This window comes from Gopherus flavomarginatus, chromosome 2 (assembly GCF_025201925.1).
Source record: "Gopherus flavomarginatus isolate rGopFla2 chromosome 2, rGopFla2.mat.asm, whole genome shotgun sequence".
Lineage (NCBI taxonomy): Eukaryota > Metazoa > Chordata > Testudines > Testudinidae > Gopherus > Gopherus flavomarginatus.
Genome location: NC_066618.1, coordinates 116,238,268 through 116,261,271, shown reverse-complemented (window position 1 = coordinate 116,261,271; position 23,004 = coordinate 116,238,268). Strand labels below are relative to the sequence as shown.

Sequence of the window (23,004 nt, the reverse complement as noted above, 5' to 3'; positions counted from 1 at the left end):
ACAGTTTAACTAAAATGTCCTGAAAATGACTGATACTTATTGAGTTACATAAAGGGCTTGATTCTGAGAGTAGTGCAGCTTTCTGGCGTGATGCAGAAATGCACGTAAGCCAAAAGTAGCTTAACTGAAGCCAGTGGGACTAATCACAGGCATGAAGTTAAACATGCATTTAAGTGCTGTGCTGGATCAGGGCAAGCACCTTGCTGGGTGGAGCCCTCAGAACCAAATACTAGGTTTTTACACAGACACACATAGACACACACACACCATCTGTTTGCCTGGTACTTCCCATTATCAGACCCTATTTTCAGTTGCTTATAACTTTGCCAAATGTAAACCATTTGGGTTGAAATTTTACATGTCAGGTGCAAGTTTGGCTGAAACTTCCTGAAAATTTTCAGCCAAAATGGTTCTGCCACTTCTAAGGAAAAAGGCTAGGGAAAAATAGGCAGTTCATTACTAAAAAAATGCTGGTGACCCTTTCTTTGATGAGATCTAGGGCCAGCATGCTTTGGAGAAGGGACATGAAATTTGGCAGGTGGTGGCATTTGTGCCAGGATATGCCTTTTACTGCTCCTGTGAAAAATCTGCCCACATTTGGCCAAGTTATAAATCTCTCTGAAAAATCAGTTAGCACATGCTCAGTAACGACTTTGATTTTTAACAGCTAAGATTTCTGAAGACACCATCCTCACTGAGGATGTTCCAGCCTGTCACAGGTCCAGACTGTGCATTGCATCTTTCTCAGAGAGCTACTGAGCATTTTCCTTCCAGTCCAGGGCTTCATGGCTGAATCTGGACTTTCCCTTGTCATGGCCGCTCCAGGCCACAGTTGGGCCAGACACTGGAACTGAGAGCAGGAAGCCTGTCTCTCATGGACCCTCAATGACCCCTTGTTGTCACCCAGGCAGCACAGAGGAGGAAGCCATCTGATTGGAATGCCGCTTAGCCAGTAGGGAGGGAAAGAAGTAGATTTGGATAAGGACTCTGGTCAGACTAGAACTAGAGGGCAGGAGATGAGAAACTGACTGGGATTGACTGGACAAAGAGAAACGAGTGTGGTGTTGGGGTGGAATGGGGGCAGGGAGGAAGTGAGTGAATCTAAGGTCAGTTAGCAGAAGAGTCTGTGCCCACTAGCGCACACTCTCCTCCAGAGTGTGGGATGGAAACCAAGTTTCCTGAGTCTCAGCATTTTTCTGCTGTCAGCAAAGATCTCTGAAACCCACTGGCAATCTGTCTCATCCCCCTCTTGTGCTGGTCCAAACAGAGAATGACATCCTACTATTGCTGCCAGTTACGCCGATAACTCAAGTGTCAGAGGTCTGTGTGGTAGATCTAAAGGTTCCAGCCCTGCTAATGATCCATGTGGGTATATGATATCACATGACAGAACATTTGTTCTTCCGTTTTCTTATTTTAAAAGCCTAGAAATTTACACACACAAATTAACTTAAAAGGAAATTATTAAGGTTTTAAAGTCAAGCACTTAGAAGTGTGGAAATGCCAGAACTAAGGTTGTCCATGTAACCTTAATTTGCCCCCCTTCTGCGGATGCATCATGATACAGTCTTTAATTACATAATCACATGCTATTTTTTCCACAGGACCCCGTATCATGTAGTACACAGAGTGGACCACAGTTACTTAATATTTTAATAGACTCATAGAATCACAGGATTGGAAAGGACCTTGAAAGGACTTCTAGTCCATTCCCTTGCACTCAAGGCAGGACTAAGTATTATCTAGACCATCCCTGACAGCCTGCTCTTAAAAACCTCCAGGGATGGAGATTCCACAACCTCCCTAGGCAATTGATTCTTCTTGTCTTCACCTTGTTTTTTAATGTGTGGCCCTGCGCTTTATTCATTGCACACTATTCAAACCCTGATTTGAAGACATAATTATTACTTTCCTACTGGGCTTTTCTATGCTGCTCATCGCTACAGTATCTGATTGCTTCACATACACTAATTAATTTATTTCCCCAACAGCTCAGTGAGAGGAGATATTATTATCCCCATTGTACAGATGGGGAACTGAAGCACAGAGATTAAAGCCAAAAGTATCCACTAATTTTGGGTAATTTTCAGAGTACCGAGCATTATAAGCATTTTACAGAATTTATATGTTCAAAGCATTGCTCTCATTGACTTCAGTTACAGCTGTGAGTGCTCTGCACTGCTGCAAATTTAGGTCCCAGGATCTTAAGTCAGGCCCCCAGAAGATGATTAGTGATTGCCTGTGAAAAGTTTGGTTCAAGTTACTTGTCCAACATCACATAGGAACTCTGTGGCAGGGTTAGGATCCAATTTTCCACTGCAGCATTCAACTGCCTTAACCATGAGACCATCCTTTCCCTTCCTGCAATCCCTTACCTAAGTTCCTACACGTCTTCCAACTTCCTCAACATATGAGCCAGGAATCCTACAGACAACAGCCTCCTTCACTGTGCAACCCTGATTCATCCCCAGAGCAGGTCTATTCTTTGCACTGAAGGAGGCAGGGATCCTGTGGAAAAAATAGGATGTGATCATGTAACTAAAACCTGTATCGTAATGCATATGCACAAAGGGGCTGAGTTAAGATTGCATGGGCAACCTTAATTATCCCATCTTCTAACTTTTGAGTGCTTGACTTTGCAATCTTAATATTCTTTTAACATAGTTTCTCTGTGTTATACACAAATACAGACCTGTACATACATGAATCCAGTTTATATGGGGGCTGAGAAGAGTCTGGTATTTGTGTTAGGAGGATATTTTATGGGTTTTGAATGTCTCTATCAGTTATTTTCTGATATGGGGGTGGTGAGAAGTAGCTGCTATATTTTGTTTTAATGTAATCATATTTTTCATATATAACACAGCTGTCTAGTGTCCAAGAAAGTATTTTTATGCATTAAAAATCAAAAGAAACATTATATATAAGAGCAAGATATTTCCAAAAAATATTTAATCTATATCTGTTTTCACCGTTTCCTTGCTAAAGGCGAGCAAATGTCTGCCTGAGGCCAGCACTGTATAGATGCTCCCCAAACATGAAAACACACAAGCTGGTTTTGCCAAATGTTGCCAATAAGCATGCTCTCAGGGTGAGAACCCGAGAAACAAGTTTGAATTTATATCAGCACACTTCTGAATTAAGAGACTAACAAAGTATTGGAAACTGGGGTTTGATATGTAACTGCTCGCAGTCCCTGGGTTATAGAATTGTGAAGCTGTCACAACACTGATACTGGCACTCTGGCCCCGAACTGGCGTGTTAAAGATCCTGATGTACACACTTAACCATGTGCGTAAGTGCTGTGCTGAACAGGAATAAATTAAATATATGCTTAAGTTCAGCATGAGCGGTATCACATTGCTGAATCAGGGACAGGTCTTTGGGCCTTGACTTAAACTCGAGCAGGACCAGGACCTCTGTAAATGTAAATGTAACTGTCAGACTTTAATGCAACCATAGACACATAGATAAATAAAAAGACAACCACTGTTACAGTGTTATGTGCATCACCTTGCCGTGCATGAGAAGACGTATGGTCAGTGTGACATTGAGACCTCCTTCTGTCACTTTTGTGTCCTTCGTGTTCATCCTGGCCTGGTATCTTCAATGCTTGAAAGCAGTTTCTTAGTTTTTTCACTTCGTCAACCTGCAGAAAGAAAGTACCACTGAATGGCTGAATTTTTTCAAAGCTGAAAATATCATGCTGCACAAATCAATTAACATCTCCCCTTTGATTTTCTCTAGAGTGGCTTAGCTCGTGAAAAGCTCCTTTGATTGTTTTTATTTTTTAAGTGCCTGAGTACTTCATCCTTCATCAAGTAGGTGATAAACTTGCCTTTTGAGCCTTCCAGATTCTGTTGGCTTCGTGTGCTCTGAAGTTGAGGGTGACTCAGTGCAGCAGAACCACAATGACAAATTGAAATATAATATTTCCTTGAACTGACACATTTGTGTGTGTGTGTGTGAAAAATTCCGATTTTACTTTTAAACACTGTTGTTATTGTTTGAACTGGGAAATGGAAACACTTACATTCCTCTCCCTTCTCCTCCCTGTCTCCGCCCCATTCTTTCTTGCTCCTGCACAACAGAGGATTTTGTGGTCCCTACAGTTGGTCAAGCCTAAACATTGAACCCTACCAGCAACAGCAGATGACACATTAACAAAGACATCTGAGTAGCGAAGAGCCACTTGCTGCAGTAAATCTGGGCACTGTCTGGCTTTGTTTTTGTCTAAGAAGCCCAGAGGTGGTTCTGTCTCTCCAAGGCCAAAGCTCAGCTTCTGCCCTAAGTGAGAGAAGGATGTTTCTTAATCCCTAATGACAAATTGCAGATTTTCAGTCATTCACAAAGTCATAAATATCCTGAAATGCTAATGAAAGCGGCAAGGACAGGCCTTGAAGGGATAAACAAGCATCTATTATGAGTTTATTATTGCAAGGACATTTATCATTACAAATTAAAATGGGGAGGGATGAATGTTACCAGGGACAGGCAATCCACAAAGTAAAGAAGGCTTAAAGCTTTCTTGGAGACTGTTTAGTGATTTTTGTCCATTTTAGGCCTGTCTTAAAGAAAATTGAATCCTTAGAGTCACATACAGAGCAGAACATTAGTTTCAGAACAAGGACCAAAAAAAAGGCAAATCGTCGCTTCTCTCAAAGATCTGTTAAGTTTCATGTTGTTCATTACTTTGGTATCACTATAAGAAGTGGGGGCTCTAGTGGCTAAAGAACCAGCCCAAGTGTGTTGACATCTCAGAGTTTGGCCCAGCTTTGTGGCCCGGCCAGACTTTGCAGTGGCTAACACACATTTTGAAGGACACAACTTCACAGGTAGTGGCCCAGTAGCTCAGTATGAGTCCCACCAGGTGCAGAGTCTATGGCTAATGACTGCTCATACATGACCATTGTGGTTCTGAGGACTGAAGTCAGGAGATTCAGTCCTTTCCTTCGTGCCTCAGCGGAAGTAGCAGAGGTGTTACGAGGCTATCACAGGGCTGTAGAAAAGTCTGCAACCCAACTACATGGAAGGGAATGAGAGAGAGTGAATGTGCATGTGAGGATCTATGGAGGGATGCTTCATGAGCGACAGAAACGTCACGTTCCTACAACTAGTTCTGTGAGACCTAGACACACAGAATAAATGGGTCCCTTCTGTTCCCTCGGTTATGGGGGCCAACTGTTCCCAGGATCAGCTAGCCCGGAATGGAACCAGCACATTTTGGTAAAAGGTTTGCACATTCCTTCCTGCCATTTAACTTGGACTTGTGACTAGGCCCTGGGAGAGTTCACACTGATCAACAGGAGTATAGTAGAAAATCTGATTACGTCTTTGATATAAATCAGCCCCTCGTCTAGATTATTATTTTATTTACACGGCACATCTCCCAACCTGGAGAAAAATGGAAAAGAGTCCAGCAGAACAAGCTGCCTAAGGAAGGGGACGGAAACCGGAAACTCCTGTTTGTGCTATTGACACACTGTGTAGCCTTGAGTAAGTCAGTTTGGCCCAGATCCTCAAAAGGTATTTCAATAGGAGTAAGGTGCCTCGACATCCTTGAGGATCTGGGCCTTTGAGATAGCATATCACTACAAGCCTCTAATGAATACGAGCAAGCTTCTAGTACTGCCATTTGGCAAAAACTACCAAAGAAATGCAATGGTGGCCTTTTGCAGAGAGGTATTGCAATACAGGCGAGTTCAGCAATGTTCTGACTATGGCTGGATGAAAATGTGTCATCAAAACATGGTGGGAGGGGTTGGTAAGAAAACAGAAAACCTGAAAACTTTTGGTTTTGGCCGACTTTTTGTTTTCTGGATTTTAGCAGAAAAGTAAAAAAAAATTGCCTAAAATGCTGACAAACATGTCCCCTGGCTATTTTTGGCAGGAAAAAAAGATTCCAACCAGCTCTAGTTCTGACACCAAGTACTTAATCTTGTGGAAGCAGAAGAGACATTTGGGTGAGGGCCAGGTGTGAGGAGGAAGGAGCTAGGTAGTGGGAAGGGGGTGGCATGAGGAGAGAATGAGTTAAAAAAGGAGATGTCCTTTCCAAGTAGTAAATATATGAAAACATGAATATACTGACACACAGATATGAAGATAGAATGGTGTTTGCGTTATAAGGTCATTAACAACGCCTTAGGTGTAGTGAGTCCAGTGACACAGTAAAGCATATTAACAGCTGACTAAAATAAGCCCAGAAGGTTTTTTTAATTATATGGATCATTCAGTTTGAAAGAGACATTTAAAATTAAACTTATTTTATAATTATTATTCAGTAAAAATAACATTTTTTGTAGGTAACACAATAAATACACATAAGATTGGGCTTTATGGGTATGGAGAGGTGAGACACTGGCTGGGCTGGGAGGACAACTGTTCTACATATCACCCCAATCTAGCCACCTTTCCAGGTGATTACGTGGCCCAACTGCTATAGTATCAGATCATGTCCCAACTATTTAAACATTAAAAACTATTTTTCTCTTTCTCTTCTGTCCAAACTCACATGATAAACAGCTTGATTATTTTATAGGGGTTTTGGCTTGTGTACGGGCATGCGTAAAAACTGGCTGAGGTAAAGCTAAATCTAATAAATGAGTTTGCATTTATTTACTTGTACGTGGTGAAGTCCAGGGTTATGCTGCAATCTTGCAGAAGTGAGTTTCATAGTCTAGGCCTATCTGCCACACTATAGAGCTTCTTCCCATTGGTCAATAGTTTCTCATTTCCAGTGGAATTTAGCTGTCATAAGTTCCAGGGTTGTGGAGGTCCATGTCAAGTCTCATGTTGCTAAGGCCAATTGCACAGATGACTGTGAATATTAAGATGGACACACTGAATTGTTCCCTGTATGCTATGGGGAGCCAGTGCAGAAAGGACAGCACTGGGGTGATGTGCCCACAGTGACCTTTGCTGCTACGCAGCCTGATCTCTGAGTTTTGTATTCTCTAGAACTTTTGCAGGGTGTGTGGCTTCACTATTAGCTATAATGAGTGGCAATAATAAATCCCAGAGATAATAAATAAGTGGATAACCATAGGCAGGCCTGCATGTGAGACTCCAGCAGGGCTCCTGAGATGTGTTTATTTTGCGTAGAACACTCCCATTGCCACATGGTAAAAAGTGGAAATTCATCCTCTGAGATAGAATCCTGAGCTCTTATTCCCTATACAGTTTATTATTATGTAGGGGACATTCGGCCCAATAAAAAGGGCCTTTTCAATATATGTTATTCAATATGTATTTTCTAATTTTACATATAAATGTTATGTGTATACACTTTCACCACTATTTACCATAAATGAAGTGTCTGTTTTTCAATGTGGAATTTCAGTAATTGTTGCTAAACCAATTTGTTAATATTTAAAAATAGATTAACAACAAACAATAAGCCACCAAAATACTACAAAAGACAAATAATACCTGATGTATTCCACTGGATTACTCTAGGCCACAGAATTAACTACATGCTGAAAAGGCAGCACCAGCAGACAAATGTAGAGAGGTTAGAAATTCATACAGCATCCAATCCAGTGAGGAAGGCAAGATCCTACCACAAGGGAACTGATGGCAATCTGTCAAAGGCCCTCTATGTGGGGCATCATGGTCACGCCTGCTTGAAGCAAGGATGTATAGGGAATTCTCTGAGAGAAAAGAAAGGACAGGATATCGCCCACAGCAGTACAATCATGCCAGCTGCAAATATGGCTGTTTCCTATAAAGACTTCATCACTCACAGGAATAAAAAATACCCACTGTGTTTCAGTGCCATTTCAGATCATCATAACAGCTGCTTTAAAATAACATTACAGGATTAATATTTCAGTTCTCACTCACCAGCTCTCTTGTAAATAAGTGAAATCTTTGGTATTGTGAGAACATTTAAGTCTACCAGAGGACTATGCAGTGAACAATTTCCCAGAGCTTTGTTTGAAACCAGATTTTTAAAAAAAAAGCATGATAAATGACATTTATATGGACAGTCAATACTCAAAGTAAAGAGCCAAATGCTTGCCAAGATTTTAGCCACTCTAATCAATATCTCCAGGATTGATTTAAACCAGCAGAATCTTTAAAATTCAAAAGCAAGTTTGTCACCTACTTGATGAAGTGCTCAAAAGCTCAGAAAAATCAAATATTATATTTATTAATGACTTCAAAGTTAAGCTCTAAAATGAAACAATTTATCTCATTTTACTGCTGAGAAGCTAGTGCTAGATGTAAAGTTGCCCAGTTGCTAATTATGTGTAGCTGGGATACCCAAGGAAAAGCACTACAGAATTCTTAAATAAAAATTGTTGATTGCTTTTACACAGCTGTTGACTGAAATACCATCTGGTGCCAAATTCTATTCACCTTATCCACTTGATAGACCCAGTGAAGTAAGGAATTGATCCCTGAACCACCCTACCAGTTCCATGGCACCCTGCTTTGTTTAGTATATAACATCACAACTCACATAACAGAAAAATGGGGCATCTGATATTGACTTTACTCCAGTATGATCGATCTCTGAAATCACTGGGGCAGATTCTCTACTGCATCCAACTTGCTAAGCATAACAGCCCTTACTATAGTGCTGCAAAAACTACTTTTGGGTTTCCCTGAACACAGTATAAAGGGGTTGCTGTAAAAATGCAGAAGCTTGGCACTAAAAGATTACTACATGAGAGTGAATTTCCTGTACCTGATTAAAAACACAATCCATTTAAAGGTATTTAAATTTTAAATTGTGACCTCTGCTGTCCCTGTGTAACCCCACTGACTTTAATGGCATTCCATATGGGTGACCAAAAGCAGAATTTGGTCCTATAACCAAGGGCAAGATGGGGATAGTGGGAGGTAGAAAGCAGAGTTAGAGGAGCTTGCCCTCGCCTATCATCCCCTGCTCAGGACTAACCACAGCATGATCCTTTGGCTCCTCTGAAGACTTCTGAAGAGAGGGTAGCTAATGATATTTTGCAATGAAATATCTAGTGACAACTGCAGAGATCAACATTACTCTGGTATTAGTTAACATCTTCATCAGTGATCTGGAAAAGGGTGTTAGCAGCACATTAGCGAAATTTGCTGATTATACTAAATTAGAAAGTTTGCAAACCTGAGCAAAGGCAAGGCAATAATACAAAAGGAGACACGGAGATGAGAAATATGGGCAGAAATCAACAGTAAGAGATTCATCCTGAATAAATGAGGCTAATACATGAGGGGAAAAATTATTCGTACCAGTGGGACAGAGAAATTTGGAAAGCGGTCATGCCATAAGAGACCTAGGAACGGGTAAGTGGACAGCAAATTAGGGGTTGAGATGTCACATCATGAAGCAGAGATAATAATAGGTCCTCTCTATAGGGCTCTGATGCACCTGTTTCTATTATATTATGTTTAGTTCTGGGTACCTCATTACCAGACAGATTGAAACACTGGAGTGAGTTCACAGGAGAGCAATAAAATATAATCAGGGGGAGACTGATGTATGTGAAAAATTATGAAGCCAAATATGCTTAGCTTGGTTAAGGAACAAAATAAGGAGACACATAACAGACTACAAATGTTGAAAGACTAACACCTGGGATGGAGAGGAATTCTTTGGGGTCGTACAGCAGGGTTGGTTGATGTGGAAAGAGGTAATAACTAGGAGTTATAGGAAGCAGTTAAAGGGAAAGTTTAGGCTGAATTTCTGGAAAAAAACTTTGGAAACTGAAATCTCCTAAGGTGAATAATATTCTCCAAAAAGTGACAAAGAGTCCTGTGGCACCTTATAGACTAACAGACGTTTTGGAGCATGAGCTTTCATGGGTGAATACCCACTTCATCAGATGCCACTACACGCTACATGCCACTACATGCATCTGAAACTTTCCCTTTAACTGCTTCCTATAACTCCAATGCATCTGTTAGTCTATAAGGTGCCACAGGACTCTGTTGCTTTTTACAGACTAACCCGGTTACCCCTCTGATACTTAATATTCTCCAAAATGAAGTGGCAAAAGCTCCATCACTTGGAAATGAATCGGATCCAGCACTAGGGGCTGGATCCAATGCCCGGTGAAGTCAACATTAGCCTCTGACTTCCAGAACATTGGTTCAGGCTCGAAATGGGATTAGAGCTGGTCAGGAACCAGAATTTCCGTTTCATTAAGAAATCTATGTTTAGTTCCATATTGGTATGAAATGTAAAATTTTAAAATATCCCACAAGATAAAACTTAGGAACATTTTTTAACATTTTTTGTTTTGGGTCAATCCGAGTGCTTTTGTTCTGACAAAGTTGAAATGTTCCATTTTGATTTTGTCTTATCATAAAATACAAAATACTATTTCAAAACAAAAAATCATTACAAAATGAAAACGAGACATTACAATAAGGTCGGACCATATCACAAATGCTTTGTTTTGAGTTTTTAAAAGGAAATATTATCAAAATTTACACATCCTCGCAGAACATTTTTATTTTGACAAATTGGCATTTTCTAATGAGAAAAGGTTCCACTGGAAAATTTTCAACCAGCTCTAATAGGGACTAATCTTGTGTTGGCAGGGAAATGGATTTAGATGAGCTAATGAGGTTTTTTTCATCTTTATTTTCTAGGCCTTTTTAGATTTCCTGGCTTCTTTCCATTTTTATCAGAACCTTAACATTATCTTTACTTAGGAGGGACTTCTTTTTTTTTGGTCAGTGAATAAGTTAACTTGATAGGGAAAAAAGGTCATACAGTATTCAAGAAGACACAATACTTGTTTTCTTTTTCTTTTTTTTAGTACTCTGTATTGAAATCTGAAAAGCCCCATTTCACATTCTGCCCTCTGCAATTGCACATGTAATAATAGGACACACTGGCCTTTGATACAATTCTCTTCAGGGAACAAAAGCTTTCTTTGGCAAAACTACAGCTACTGCTTGTTGTAGGTTACACATGTCTTTCCAGTCAAGCATGATTAATAACTGTTTAAAAAAAATGCTCATGACCCATGGCAAGTATTCTTTCAACTATAGTACCAGCATTATAGGCTCTGAATCTCAGTAATTTTAAAATGTGCTTCTACAATGGAACTATAATTTAATTACTTTTTCTGCAGCCTGTTCCATTTTGTTTCATCACTTTGATTGCACAATGTGCCTGGCAACTTATGGAAGGCTGCATCTGCCTCCAGGATTATTTCACTGGCTGATTTAGACATCTGTTTCTGAAAATGACTTTATTTGCAATGGCATAAAGAATAATCAGACTTGTTTAATCCAGATAAATTGGGAAAGAGAGAGAGAGAGTTGGAGGGGAAAAAAGGGACAGAGAGAAGAGAGAGAAAACAAATCTCTACCAAACACTGCAGAGGATGTTAAAACAATCTGAGCTGCTCCTGTGGTTCTGAAAAAGAGGTTATCTGATGGATATGATACATGAAAATATGAGTCACTAAGTCCGTTCCTTTTACTGTTTGGGTGGAGCTTGCAGATGGGATACATAATACATTGTAGCACAAGCTGCATCAGTTTAATGTAATTTTCATCCCAAAGAACTACATTTGCAACACCATCCTCTGAGACCATAAAGCAATTTGCAATGATCAGTAACACTAGATAAAAATTTCTATATTACATCAGCTAAATTCAAGAACCACTGTGGCTGACATTTCTCAAAATGCTGCTGTAATAATGTCTATTGCAAACAGCATTATGTTGTACACAGCAGAGTAGAAAGTTTAACAATAATTTAAAAAGGCAGTTACCAAGCATGCGCCAGAGCACCTGCAGATTAGAAAGGCAGGCCCAGGACATGCATGGTACAACTTTTCACAAGCCAATCTGCAACCTAAATAATATGAATTATCATTTGGGGATTTCAGTTTATATCATTGCTATAGAATTTGCCAGTTAACATTCCATGAAAATTATAATTAATATTTTTCAAAGTTCTTCAAAAAGACAAATATTGTAACTCTCCAAGTCAGTGCACATATTAGTTTTGCAACTGTCCATTAGATGAGAAGAAGGAAATATACATTGATTAAGTATGAAAAGGCCCTAGGAATGCAGTTTCCATGCAATGAAAGGAGAATATGTGTCTGACATGCCACTGAACCGCTTTCAGAGGACAGGGTCATTGAGATTCAAAATGGTAGTCTTGGAAGTCAACAAAGATGACATTACAAAAAAAATTACTCTCAGTTTCACAGCTGAACCACTTTTTAACCCTTTCTTTCAACTGCTTAAAGTTTATCTATCATTGTAGCTCCTTCTCTCTCTAGACCCCTTGTCTTCACTCTTTTAAGCTACGACCATGCTGCAGTTGAAGCTGTGTCTGCAATGGCCAGGCTGCAGTGGTCATCACCAGCCAGTTTGGACAGGAGTATTTTTCTGGGAATTGTTACTGTCTGTCCTCCCGGGCAGTTAGATGAACTATTTTTACACCAGGATGTAGCACCGTTCTCAGGAAATAAAATATCCCTTTCCTCAAAGGTAACGGAAAGGGTGCTTACAAGCAATAGCTGTGTATAAAGACAGTTGTTGATACAATGGTTTCCACTGTAGCATGGGCAGGGACTTGACTGGCTGTCTTGAGTGTGAGGCGTTTTCTCCCTCACTGTATATAGTCAAGGATAAATCCTGCTCACCTGACTCATGCAAGCAGTCCCATCAAATTCAGCGGAACTTCGCTCAGGAATCCCAAGGCTCCTCGCTATTTCCTCAGTACAGGTGAAGGGCAAATGGGCAGCAGCAAAATTCTTTCACTCTTCTATTTCCCTGCATTGCCTCCTCCGAGCAAAACTACTGCAGGTGTGTCCAGAACCGTACATACTTCCAAGGCTTAAAGATTCTATGCTACTTGTAGGCAGAGAAAGATGCTAAACTTCTCTGGTAGCCTGCATCTTTAGTACTTCGGCAAGCATGACAGCCTGCATTTGGAAGCCTGGTTAGAAGATTTTTGTAAGAGAAGCCATCCAGAAAACAAACATCTCACACACTGAAAACGTCCACCGCTTTTGTTCAAACACACAGAGTCAAACAGAAAGGTAGCTGCTGCATTTGTAGTTAAGGAAAGGGAAAATAGTCCTGCTGTGTTGGTCCCGCTGAGGAACTATTCAAAATATGGTGATGAAGGGTCATGTCTCTCCTCCATATATATCTCCAATAACACTTTAAATTAAATGTATGAAATATGCACGTAAGATTTAGTAAGAAACTTAGGAACTGTTTCAGGAAAGCACTTACACGCTTACTTTAAGCATGTGCTTGCATCCCATTATTATTAATAAAATAAAATAATAATAATAATTAGTAGTAGTATTAGTATTACCCTAGCACTTAGGAGCTCCAGTCATGGACTAAGACCCCATTGTGCTACAATGTGTGTACAAACATAACAAAAAAGACGGTCCCTACCCCCAAGGAGCTTCCAATCTAGTATAAGACAAGAGAGAACAGACGGATACAGACAGAGCGACTGTGGAGTATAATGAAATAGTGAGAAAATATTGGTCAGCATGATAGGTGGTGGTTACAGCACACCAGCAGCTTAACCCCTGTCAACAGGACTTAAGCATGTGCTTTAAGTTCTGCCCTGGAGAGGGATGCTTTTCAGAATCAGGATCCGGTTGCGACAAAAGTTAATTATTCATAATGATATTTTATTATTTATTTCTAATAGCACCCACTGTGTTCCACTGATACAATTTCTAAACATAAATGAAGGCACGGTCCCTGCTTCAATGAGTCTATAATGTTGGGTAGGGGTAATAGTTATATAAATAAAGTTAATCAAAGCCACTGAGGTGAGTAGTACTGTGCTCTGTGGCTTGAGTATAAACTAAAACAAAGAGATTTATAACAGTTTGGTTAACTTGCTTTTACCCCTTTATTTCCATTTGCCTCTGCATGATTTGCCCGAGACTGGTGGCAGAGGCAATGGTGAGCTGGAGCCAGTTCGCACCGGTTCACGTGAACAGGTTGTTAAATTTTGAAGCAGTTTTAGAACTGGTTGTTAACCTGCTTCCCTGCGAGGAGCGGGGTGCACTGCAGCTTTGATGGGCTCTGGCAAGGAAGTGAGGTAATTCTTCCTCTGGCCGCTGGGGACACTGCACTGCGGGAGCCATGTGGGCCGCTGCCTGACCCTGGACATGGGCCGTGTTGCTGCTGCTGCTCCCCTGACCCCTGGCCCTGGGGCTCTCGCTATTGCCTCGTAGGACCCTGGCTGCTCTGCTGGGTCTGGGCTGTGTCCTGCTGCTCGGGCTGCTCTGAGCCACTCTCCTCATGAGTACCCACCACCCTGCCCGCAGCCAGCCCCTGCCGCACCCCCTGCCCTACCTGCACCCAGCCCCTGCTGCACCCCCGCCCTGTCTCCAGCCAATCCCTGCTGCACCCCCCCGCCCGAAGCCAGCCAACCTGCACTCCTTTGTCTCCAGCCAACCCCTGCTGCATCCCCCTGCGGCCCTGCCCAAAGCCAGCCAGCCCCACACCCCTCGCCCTGCCCACACCAGCCCCGCACTGCCTGCCCTGCCTGCAGCCAGCCCCACACCCCCTGCCCACAGCCAGCCCCTGCTCGCACCCCCTGCCCTGTCTCCAGTCAACCCCTGCCGCACCCTTCTGCCCGAAGCCAGCCAGCCTGCACTCCTCTGTCTCCAGCCAACCCGTGCCACACCTCATTGCGGCCCTGCCCAAAGCCAGCCAGCTCCATGCCCCCATCTCCAGCCAGCCCTACACCTCCGTCTCCAGCCAGCTCCGCACCCCCTACCCAGCTCACAGCCAGCCCGCATCCCCTCCCTCCAGCTAGTCCTGCCCCACACCCCTGTCTGCAGCCGGCTCCATGTCCACTGGTGCCCTGCAGTTCCCAGGGCAGTAGCCCTGCAAACCTACTTCAATGAGGGGGGCAGAGAGCAGCTGGGACCCACACATGTGCACACCCGAGGGTGAACAGACAGCAAGTGTGAAAAATTGGGACAGGACTGGGGGGTAATAGGAGCCTATATAAGAAAAAGACCCAGAAATTGGGACTGTCCCTATAAAATCAGGACATCTGGTCACCCTAGCACAACCCCAGGGAGTGGTGGGGACCCACACATGTGAAAAGGAGCTCATTTCTAGTTCGGCCCATCTTTTTAAAAAAGAACTTTAGGTGGGGTAACATACAGCCATATTTTCCCGGACATGTCAGGCTTTTTGTTTCTTAAATCGCTGTCCGGGAGGTATTTTTTATTGTTAAGTATGACTCCCAATGACTCAATGCATTGCCACTTCTTATGGAGAAAGGTACAAAAAATACATACTGTGGCACATTCCTTAAATCAGAACTTTTTATAGGGAACCAGTTGTTAAGATTTTGGCAGCTGATCACTGGGCAGAGGTGCTTAATTATGTGTCACGGCTACTTTTGTTATATTTTAGACTCATTCACAACCACCATAGGAAGCAAAAGAAAAGTAATAAAAGGGATACAGAATCCTACCTACCCTCTCTCAAGTAGTACGAAGGGAAGAAAAGGCGGGGATAGATGCTGAATGATATTAGAAGGCAACCGATGAAAGGAAATACTTGAATACACAACCCAATTAACCTGTGCAAATCACTGTAATCTCCATCACAAGATATTACTGAGGCAAAGAATTTAGCAGGATTAAAAAATAATTCTCTCTCTCTGTGGAGAAGAATACCATTCACATTTGGATTTCAAATAGCTAAGATAACAATTTATATGGGATATCAACTCTCAGATATCAGGACTTGGAGCTTGATTCAGCAAGATAATTAATGGGACTGCTTGGGTATTTAAAGTTAGACATATACTTGCTATATCGGGGACGGAATCACTAACCATCTAGCAGAAACGGCCCCATAGGCATGTTATTGCATAACTGTTCTATATGCAGGGCCGGCGCTTCCATTTAGGTGGCCTAGGCAATCGTCTAGGGTGCCAGGATTATTGGGGGGCGGCATTTTGCCAGGGGGGGCAGCAGGCGGCTCCGCTGGTCCTGCCGCAGTCGTGCCTGCAGAGGGTCCCCTGGTTCCGCGGCTCCAGTGGAGCTGCCGCAGGCATTCCTGTGGACGGTCCGCTGCTCCCTCAGCTCTGGTGGACCTCCTGCGGGCACGGCTGCGGCAGCTCCACCGGAGCCGCGGGACCAGTGCGCGAGGCGGCGAAATGGCAGTGCGCCTAGGGCACTAAAAATACTAGCGTCGGTCCTGTCTATATGTGAGGATTTCACACCTGCCTCTGAAGTATCTGGTGCTGGCTGCCTAGATGGACTATTGGTCTGATGTGGCATGGCAATTCCTCTGTCCCTGGGATATAGTTTGAAAAAGCCTGTTTGGAGAAGCAATCAAACGTTTAGATCTTATTTTAGCTGAATCTCATGAACCTGGGATGAAGATCTGAGGCTTTCCATAGGAGAGAAAGAAGAGATGATGTAGAGCCTCAAGCAGAATGATAAAGGAATGGTGGGTGAGATATGAGTCAAACCAGGCCAGGGGAGTACTGGAGAAAATGGCTTTTTCCCTAAAGCATTCAGGGAGGATAAAGGTTCTGACTGAGCAAGGTACCTAAGTGTGTGTCTAACTTGTAGCAAGTAAGTAGCCTCACTGATTTCAATTTGCAGGCCAATTGACTTCAGTGTGATCACTCATATGCTTAAACATTAGGCACATGCTTAGATAACTTGCCGAACAGGTCTTCGATAACTTTTGAAGACACAGAGAGATAAAGCAGAATAAGAAGAGAGAGAGCCATGGTCAAAGAGTCAAGGAACGAGTCTTTAAGTAGATAGAGTTGGGTAGTTTGAGAGTGAGTGAAAAAGCCAAATTGGGAATAGTCAAGGCGTTAAGCGCGGAGATGTAGCCAGAGAAAATCACTTTTTCCAGAAGCTTTCTGAGTATGGGGGAAACTATCATGTAGCAGAGGGACAGTAGCTAGATAACCACATGTTAAGGCAAGGTTTTTCCTACAGGACGTGATAAAAGAAACACTGAGCAAAACAGGGAAAGATCCAGTGGCTATGGAATGATTGATATAAGGGGAAAGTGCAGAGAGCCAGGAGATTATCATTCAAGTTATTGATGATAAGAATCTGGGGTTGTATATGTCATACATCAATATTAAAAATAAAGCCTGCTCAGTATTTTAGAAGTGTTTAGAATTGTGGAGACAGCGTATGAACATGTATACATTTGGTTTATTTATGCTTAATTTAGCCATCTTGTACTATACTGGGTCTTTGATTTGAGGAAGGGAATTGGTTTGAAATGTTTTAAATATCAGGTTTGGATAAATTAAGACTAACCAGTTGGGTTCCAATGGGTATTTACAATGAATGCTGAATGTAATGGATAGATTCATGCCTGGATATAGCTACTGTTCACTTCAAGCAGGGAAACACAGATACAGAAAGAAAATGATCCGTGTGGGAAGTTTCACTGTGCTCTGTTGAATTAATTTAAATATTCTGTTCTTTATTATTGTAAACGTGTGAAAACCATGTTAGCATGCATGTTTACACACAAACACATACAAAATAACAACATGGTAGTGATAGGTGGAGTAATGCTTTTATTTCTACAAATTTGGGATGACACCAAAATAGTGCAAACAGGATTAAAGCTCATAGCTCATAGGTCAGAAGAGACCATTATGATCATCTAGTCTGACCTCCTGCACAATGCAGGCCACAGAATCTCAACCACCCACCCACTCCTGTAATAAAACCCCTAACCTATGTCTGAGTTATTGAAGTCCTCAAATTGTGGTTTGAAGATCTCAAGCTGCAGAGAATCCTCCAGCAAGCCATGTGTTTATGTTAAAAAAAACAAATGAATCAGTGATTCCACACTTCCCCTGTTTATTTTATATTTGTACCACAAAGCAAGAGGATCTTCCCTACCAGACTGCAATAACTTTGATGAAGTGTATTCTAGGCGCTTGAGCTATTGGGCAGCATCCTTTTCATTTCCTTCATTCTTTAAAGGACAAATATACAAAAGATGCAGCTACCACATAGGACATCACAGTAGCTTTATGATTCTTATCTACAGCTATCAAGTATCTTCCAATACAGCATTGTTAATACAGTGGCATGCTACTCACGATATATCAGAATACACTTACACACTGTTCTTGCTAATGCAAATCCATGTGTAATTATTAATGGACTACTCACCTGCTTAAAGTTAACCACATGCTTATCAGTTTCAGAGACTGAAGCCAGACTACTCAGCACCTTGCAGGATTAAGCCCATAGCACAATGACAGGCAGAACTACAATACTGCAAACTGTGAAGTATCTTTTCAGCTGGGCTCAGGCCTGGCCTCCCTGTTTGTGGGCGGAGTTTACCCTTGTAAAGTTTTTGCACCCACAAAATGGACTTTAGGGGAACATCTGAATGGTACTACTTCCGATTACATGGGCAGTTAGAAATCCAGCTGCTCAGATCTGTAACTGCAGTTGAATAGAGGACAACAGAATGTGGCACAGATTTGGTAGGTGCAAACTGCACCTGTAAATGGGAGACCAGCCTTCCAAAAATCCGGGGTGAGCCAGCAATTTCACAATTGACTGTTAGTATTCTAAATGTAAACATTCTTTTTTACGTTCCTTAACTACATGTTGGCATGTAGGGCTGCTAGTGAACTTCTGTAGGATAAGAAGGTGAGAGAGAGGCCTTGATACAGGAAAGGAATTATAGAGATACACCCAAATTTGCATGTTAAATGCTTCCTTGCTATTTCCCCCATTTTCCAGTGTTGTAGAGCAGAAAGGAGGAGGAGTAAACCATTTTCAAGAATTTTCTGGGTTTTGCCAGTAGTTTGGAAAAGGCTCCAAGTCCTTTACAATTTCACATTGCAACAGATTTGGAGTCACTTCGTGGCTAGCGGCAAAATCTACGAAAAAAGACAGATGGATTGAAAGTGCTGAACCTAATCTGGTGTTTATTTTATTTACCAGTGGAATATAAATCCTGTGGGAGTGTGAGGATCTTGGGCAAGGACTATCTAGGTAATTTGTCATTGTGGTTAGTCCCATAAAAAACATATCATTGCTTTTCAGAATATTTCTTTAGGGATGAAGTTCTTGAATGCAGCATAATACTCAAGTATTCATGCTTGTCCTGCAAAGAGAGAGAGTGAGTGAGTGTGTGTGTGTAAGTAAACCTGGGGAAAAGCTTTATGGCTGCTGAGGTTCCTCTTCCCCCTAGCTACATCCCCATATTCTCTTCACTCTCAGCCATGTGGAGAGAAGAGGAGAGGCCGCCCTTTGGATTTGGAAGAGGAGTTGTAGACCAGCAAGCTCACGTGAACCAAGTGTGATGACATAGGAGACATGCCTGAAGTATTTAGACTTATTTTATTACAATGTAAACCAAAATAAATTGAAATCCAGTTCTCTGAGGCAATGAGGCTTGCTAAACCATATATGACAAATTCAGTGTCTGAAATCAGTCAAGCAGAGTGAATAGTGGAAATAGATTTACCTTGCTATGAATGATTGATTTTTTTGGTTCAGTGGCACAAAAAAAAAGTTCAGGTTGAACCAAATCTGAAATTTTTCAGAATTGTCAGTGAATTGACAACATCTGTGTTGGTCTGTCTTAGAGTAGTAGCCTTGTTTGCAACCCTTTCATACTTCACGGACGTTTGAGCACACTAGCTTTATTAGACTTGGTTCCAGGGAACCTTACACTTGAATAGTCACTGAAAGCAAATTTTGCATTGAATATGTGACTTAAAGAAGAGGTAGGACTGAGTGGACTTGTAGGCTCTAAAGTTTTACATTGTTTTATTTTTGAATGCAGTTATTTTTTGTATCTAATTTTATATTTGTAAGTTCAACTTTCATGATAGAGATTGAACTACCATACTTGTATTAAGTTAATTGAAAAATATTATTTCTTTTATTTTTACAGTGCAAATATTTATAATAAAAATAATATAAACTGAGCACTGTACACTTTGTATTCTGTGTTGTAATTGAGAGTAATATATTTGAAAATGTGGAAAAAATCCAAAAATATTTATATAAATAGTACTTTATTATTGTTTAACAGCACAATTAATCACAATTAATTTTTTTAATAGCTTGACAGCCCTAGTAATTAATAATAAATAATTCATAGCTGGCTGGGAAATAATGCCCCCCAATGGAAAATTGACACAAAAAATAAATTTGTCAATGCACCTGCCTCATAGAGGAGAGTGGGAGTGTAAGGGATCTGATCTACAACTTTCATGAGGCACAGCACTGGTATTTTGTATGGAAATATTTTGGTTTTTGTCCAAAACCAGAAAACTTCAGTTTTGGGGGCATATGGGCTTTTTAAGAAAATTCTGAAATATTTTGATGAAAGCAGACAATTTGCAAAGAAAATTTTGTTTTCTCAAAAAAAATAGTTTTAACGGAAATTTTTTGACCAGATTTAATAATAATATCATCATCATAATCAGAACATTATCCTACTGGGGACTGGAAGCATTGCCATGCATATTGTGTGAAGCCCAGATCCCCAAATGTGGTTCATAACTTATAGGAGTTAGTTGCCTAAATACCTTCTAGGGTCTGGGCCTCACTAACTAAGCCAGCTAAAATGGTGATTATTTGTAATGATCTTTTTTGTGAACAATCTGCGGGTCCAGAATTATTTCCCAAAGTAATAGCGTTCATTTTAAATTGCAAATTCAAAAACTTCGCAATCTGTTCACTGACAATTCGTGTAGGGAAAATAAAAGGTAACATTTCCTTAAGATTCGTATTTTGGTCCCTGGTACTTATATATTTGCCATATTCATCACTCAGCTCTAGAAATTTGCCAGGAAAAGAGTGGAATCCAGAGCTCACCAAACTATTTCAGGCAATAAAACCAGGGTGCTGACAGTGAGCAAATCCAGGTTTTAATACCACAGCTGAAGATCTATTAAAATAATAATAGATGTGTAAACATCTATGTAAAAAGCAACCAAATATTTAACTAATCTAGAACTTTTTAGCTCATGCTATTAGGTAACTTATTACATAAAAACATCAGCCTCTCTGACAGTCCAGCAAATGTAAAGAACATTGTTTCATCATCACTCTTTAAAAAACGAACGATCCAAAATTCAGTATCTCTTGTCTGCTCACTACCGTACCCAGAGGTCATCATTGGAGCTTAACAACAGCTTGTTCTCTGTCTTATATTTATGCTGATTGGCCACATTCTGACTGAATACCTACTTACATCCAAGAAAAGTTTCTTGCTCCTAGATCTGAAATCCCCTGTGAAGGACTTTTCCAACAATGCTGCAATTTCTGTTAAATGTAGTGGACTGACTTTTCCAGTGCTGTCTTTTTATAGCAAAATACTGGCTTGCAATTGACTAAGTAGTGTGTGGATAGGCAGGAAGGAAGAGGCTGACATGAGCTTTGGCATAACCTGTCACAAAGACTGTCACACTGGAGCCTAGAAGAGAAGATAGGTAATGAAAACAATATCCCCAATGCTAGCTTCAAGCATGGGTGCAGAAGTCACAGCTAGAGCTGGCCCAAAATGTTCCATCAAAACTGTTTGACAATAGAAAATTAGGTTTGGGGTTTTTGTTTTTTCAAGGAAAAGTCAAAATTTTCCCTGGGGGGTAAAAATCAGCTTTCCAACCCACTTTAGTCACACTATTTGTTTCTGCAGCTGAGCTCCCTGGAACTCTTCAGTCTTTTGGGGCTGGGTGAGTCAAGGGAGGAGTATGGTGTGGCCAACGGATTTATAACTATGTTGATTCATTGCTACAGACCTGAAATTCTGCATCACAGCTGGGAGGGGAAATTCCACAGGAGATCCCTCTCAGACTCCTCAGCACCAATCATGTTTCAGGGGGGCACAGGGACCAGAATTTGGCTCTCTGTGTGGAGACAGGATACTTCCCAGTTCTCTCCAGAATGGAACAGCAAAGACAGCCCAAAGAAGCAGCCCACTATTGGTCATGCTGCTCAGAAGTGTGAGGACAACATGGAAAAGAGCAAATAATGAAAAAGAAGTCACAGGCACTACTTGCGCACCGGTTGTTTTCTACACTACAACACCCTGTTACTGAGGTAGGAGTTTGGGCTGAGTATGATCTTCAGAACTGGGCCCATTAATCATCATCTCTTTTGTCCTAAGACATATGCACAGTATAAAAAAAGTACTGCAAATCACAAAGTTATTTATTATATTATTGTCATATAGATAGGCCTGATCCTGCAAAACTTCATTCAGCAGAATAGTCCTTCCTAATTTGAGATCAAGTATACACTACAGACTTCTGCCAGTATAGCTGTGTCAGTCAGAGGTATGCCAAAGTGTGATCCCTGACCAATGCAGCTGTGCTCGTGGAAGCCTGTAGTGTAGATGTAGCTATATCAGCAAAACTCTCTTTTTGCTGGTATAAGTTGCATCCACAATAGGTGCGCTTTGATGGTATAGTACAGTATTTGCTAGTGTAGGCGTGCCTGAGTAGTCCTCTCAATTTCAGTTGACTATTCATGTGATTAAAGGTTTGCAGCCCTGGGCCATAATACAGTTTTACCATGTAGTTTGAGATAATACCTTCGGCTACAGAAGGTGAGTAGCCATTTACATCCTTACTGGAGGAGAACGGTTGGTTTTATGCAAGTCAGTATTTCAAATAAATTTAATTAAGAGGTTTTTGTGGGCCTTTTGCTCTTCATGTGGAAAATGTTAATCCATTTATTTTGGCACATTTCCTTCACTCTGTGATACTTTATTGCAACACATGTTTTGAAAGAAATGTACAACTCACCATATGTTGACACTTAACCATATTAAATGCAACATCTTAAAATAATGAATATAAACTCTAGAGCTGGTTGAACCATTAGTTTTGAATGGACCATTTGACAGTTAGCCTTTTTTCCTGTTTGTGAATTGTGAAGAGAGCATGCTACTTTTGTAATTTGTCATTCTAAACTGATCAGGAAATAGATTTTACAAACATACCTGGCTATGGATTTGACACTAAATTGTTCACAGTGAGTATGATTAGATACCATACTG

At 41.1% G+C, this 23,004-nt stretch overlaps 1 protein-coding gene across 13 annotated transcripts in view; it reads right to left on the bottom strand.

Moving 5' to 3' along the window:
- The window catches only part of LOC127043697 (poly(rC)-binding protein 3-like), a 751,631-nt gene that overhangs the window by 84,788 nt on the left and 643,839 nt on the right, over positions 1-23,004 (bottom strand). For all 13 annotated transcript variants that reach the window (XM_050937755.1, XM_050937765.1, XM_050937766.1 and 10 more), the window contains one exon: positions 3,514-3,649. In XM_050937755.1, coding sequence (XP_050793712.1) covers positions 3,514-3,591 — 78 coding nt within the window. In that variant the 5' untranslated portion in view covers positions 3,592-3,649. The remainder of the gene's footprint in view (positions 1-3,513; positions 3,650-23,004) is intronic.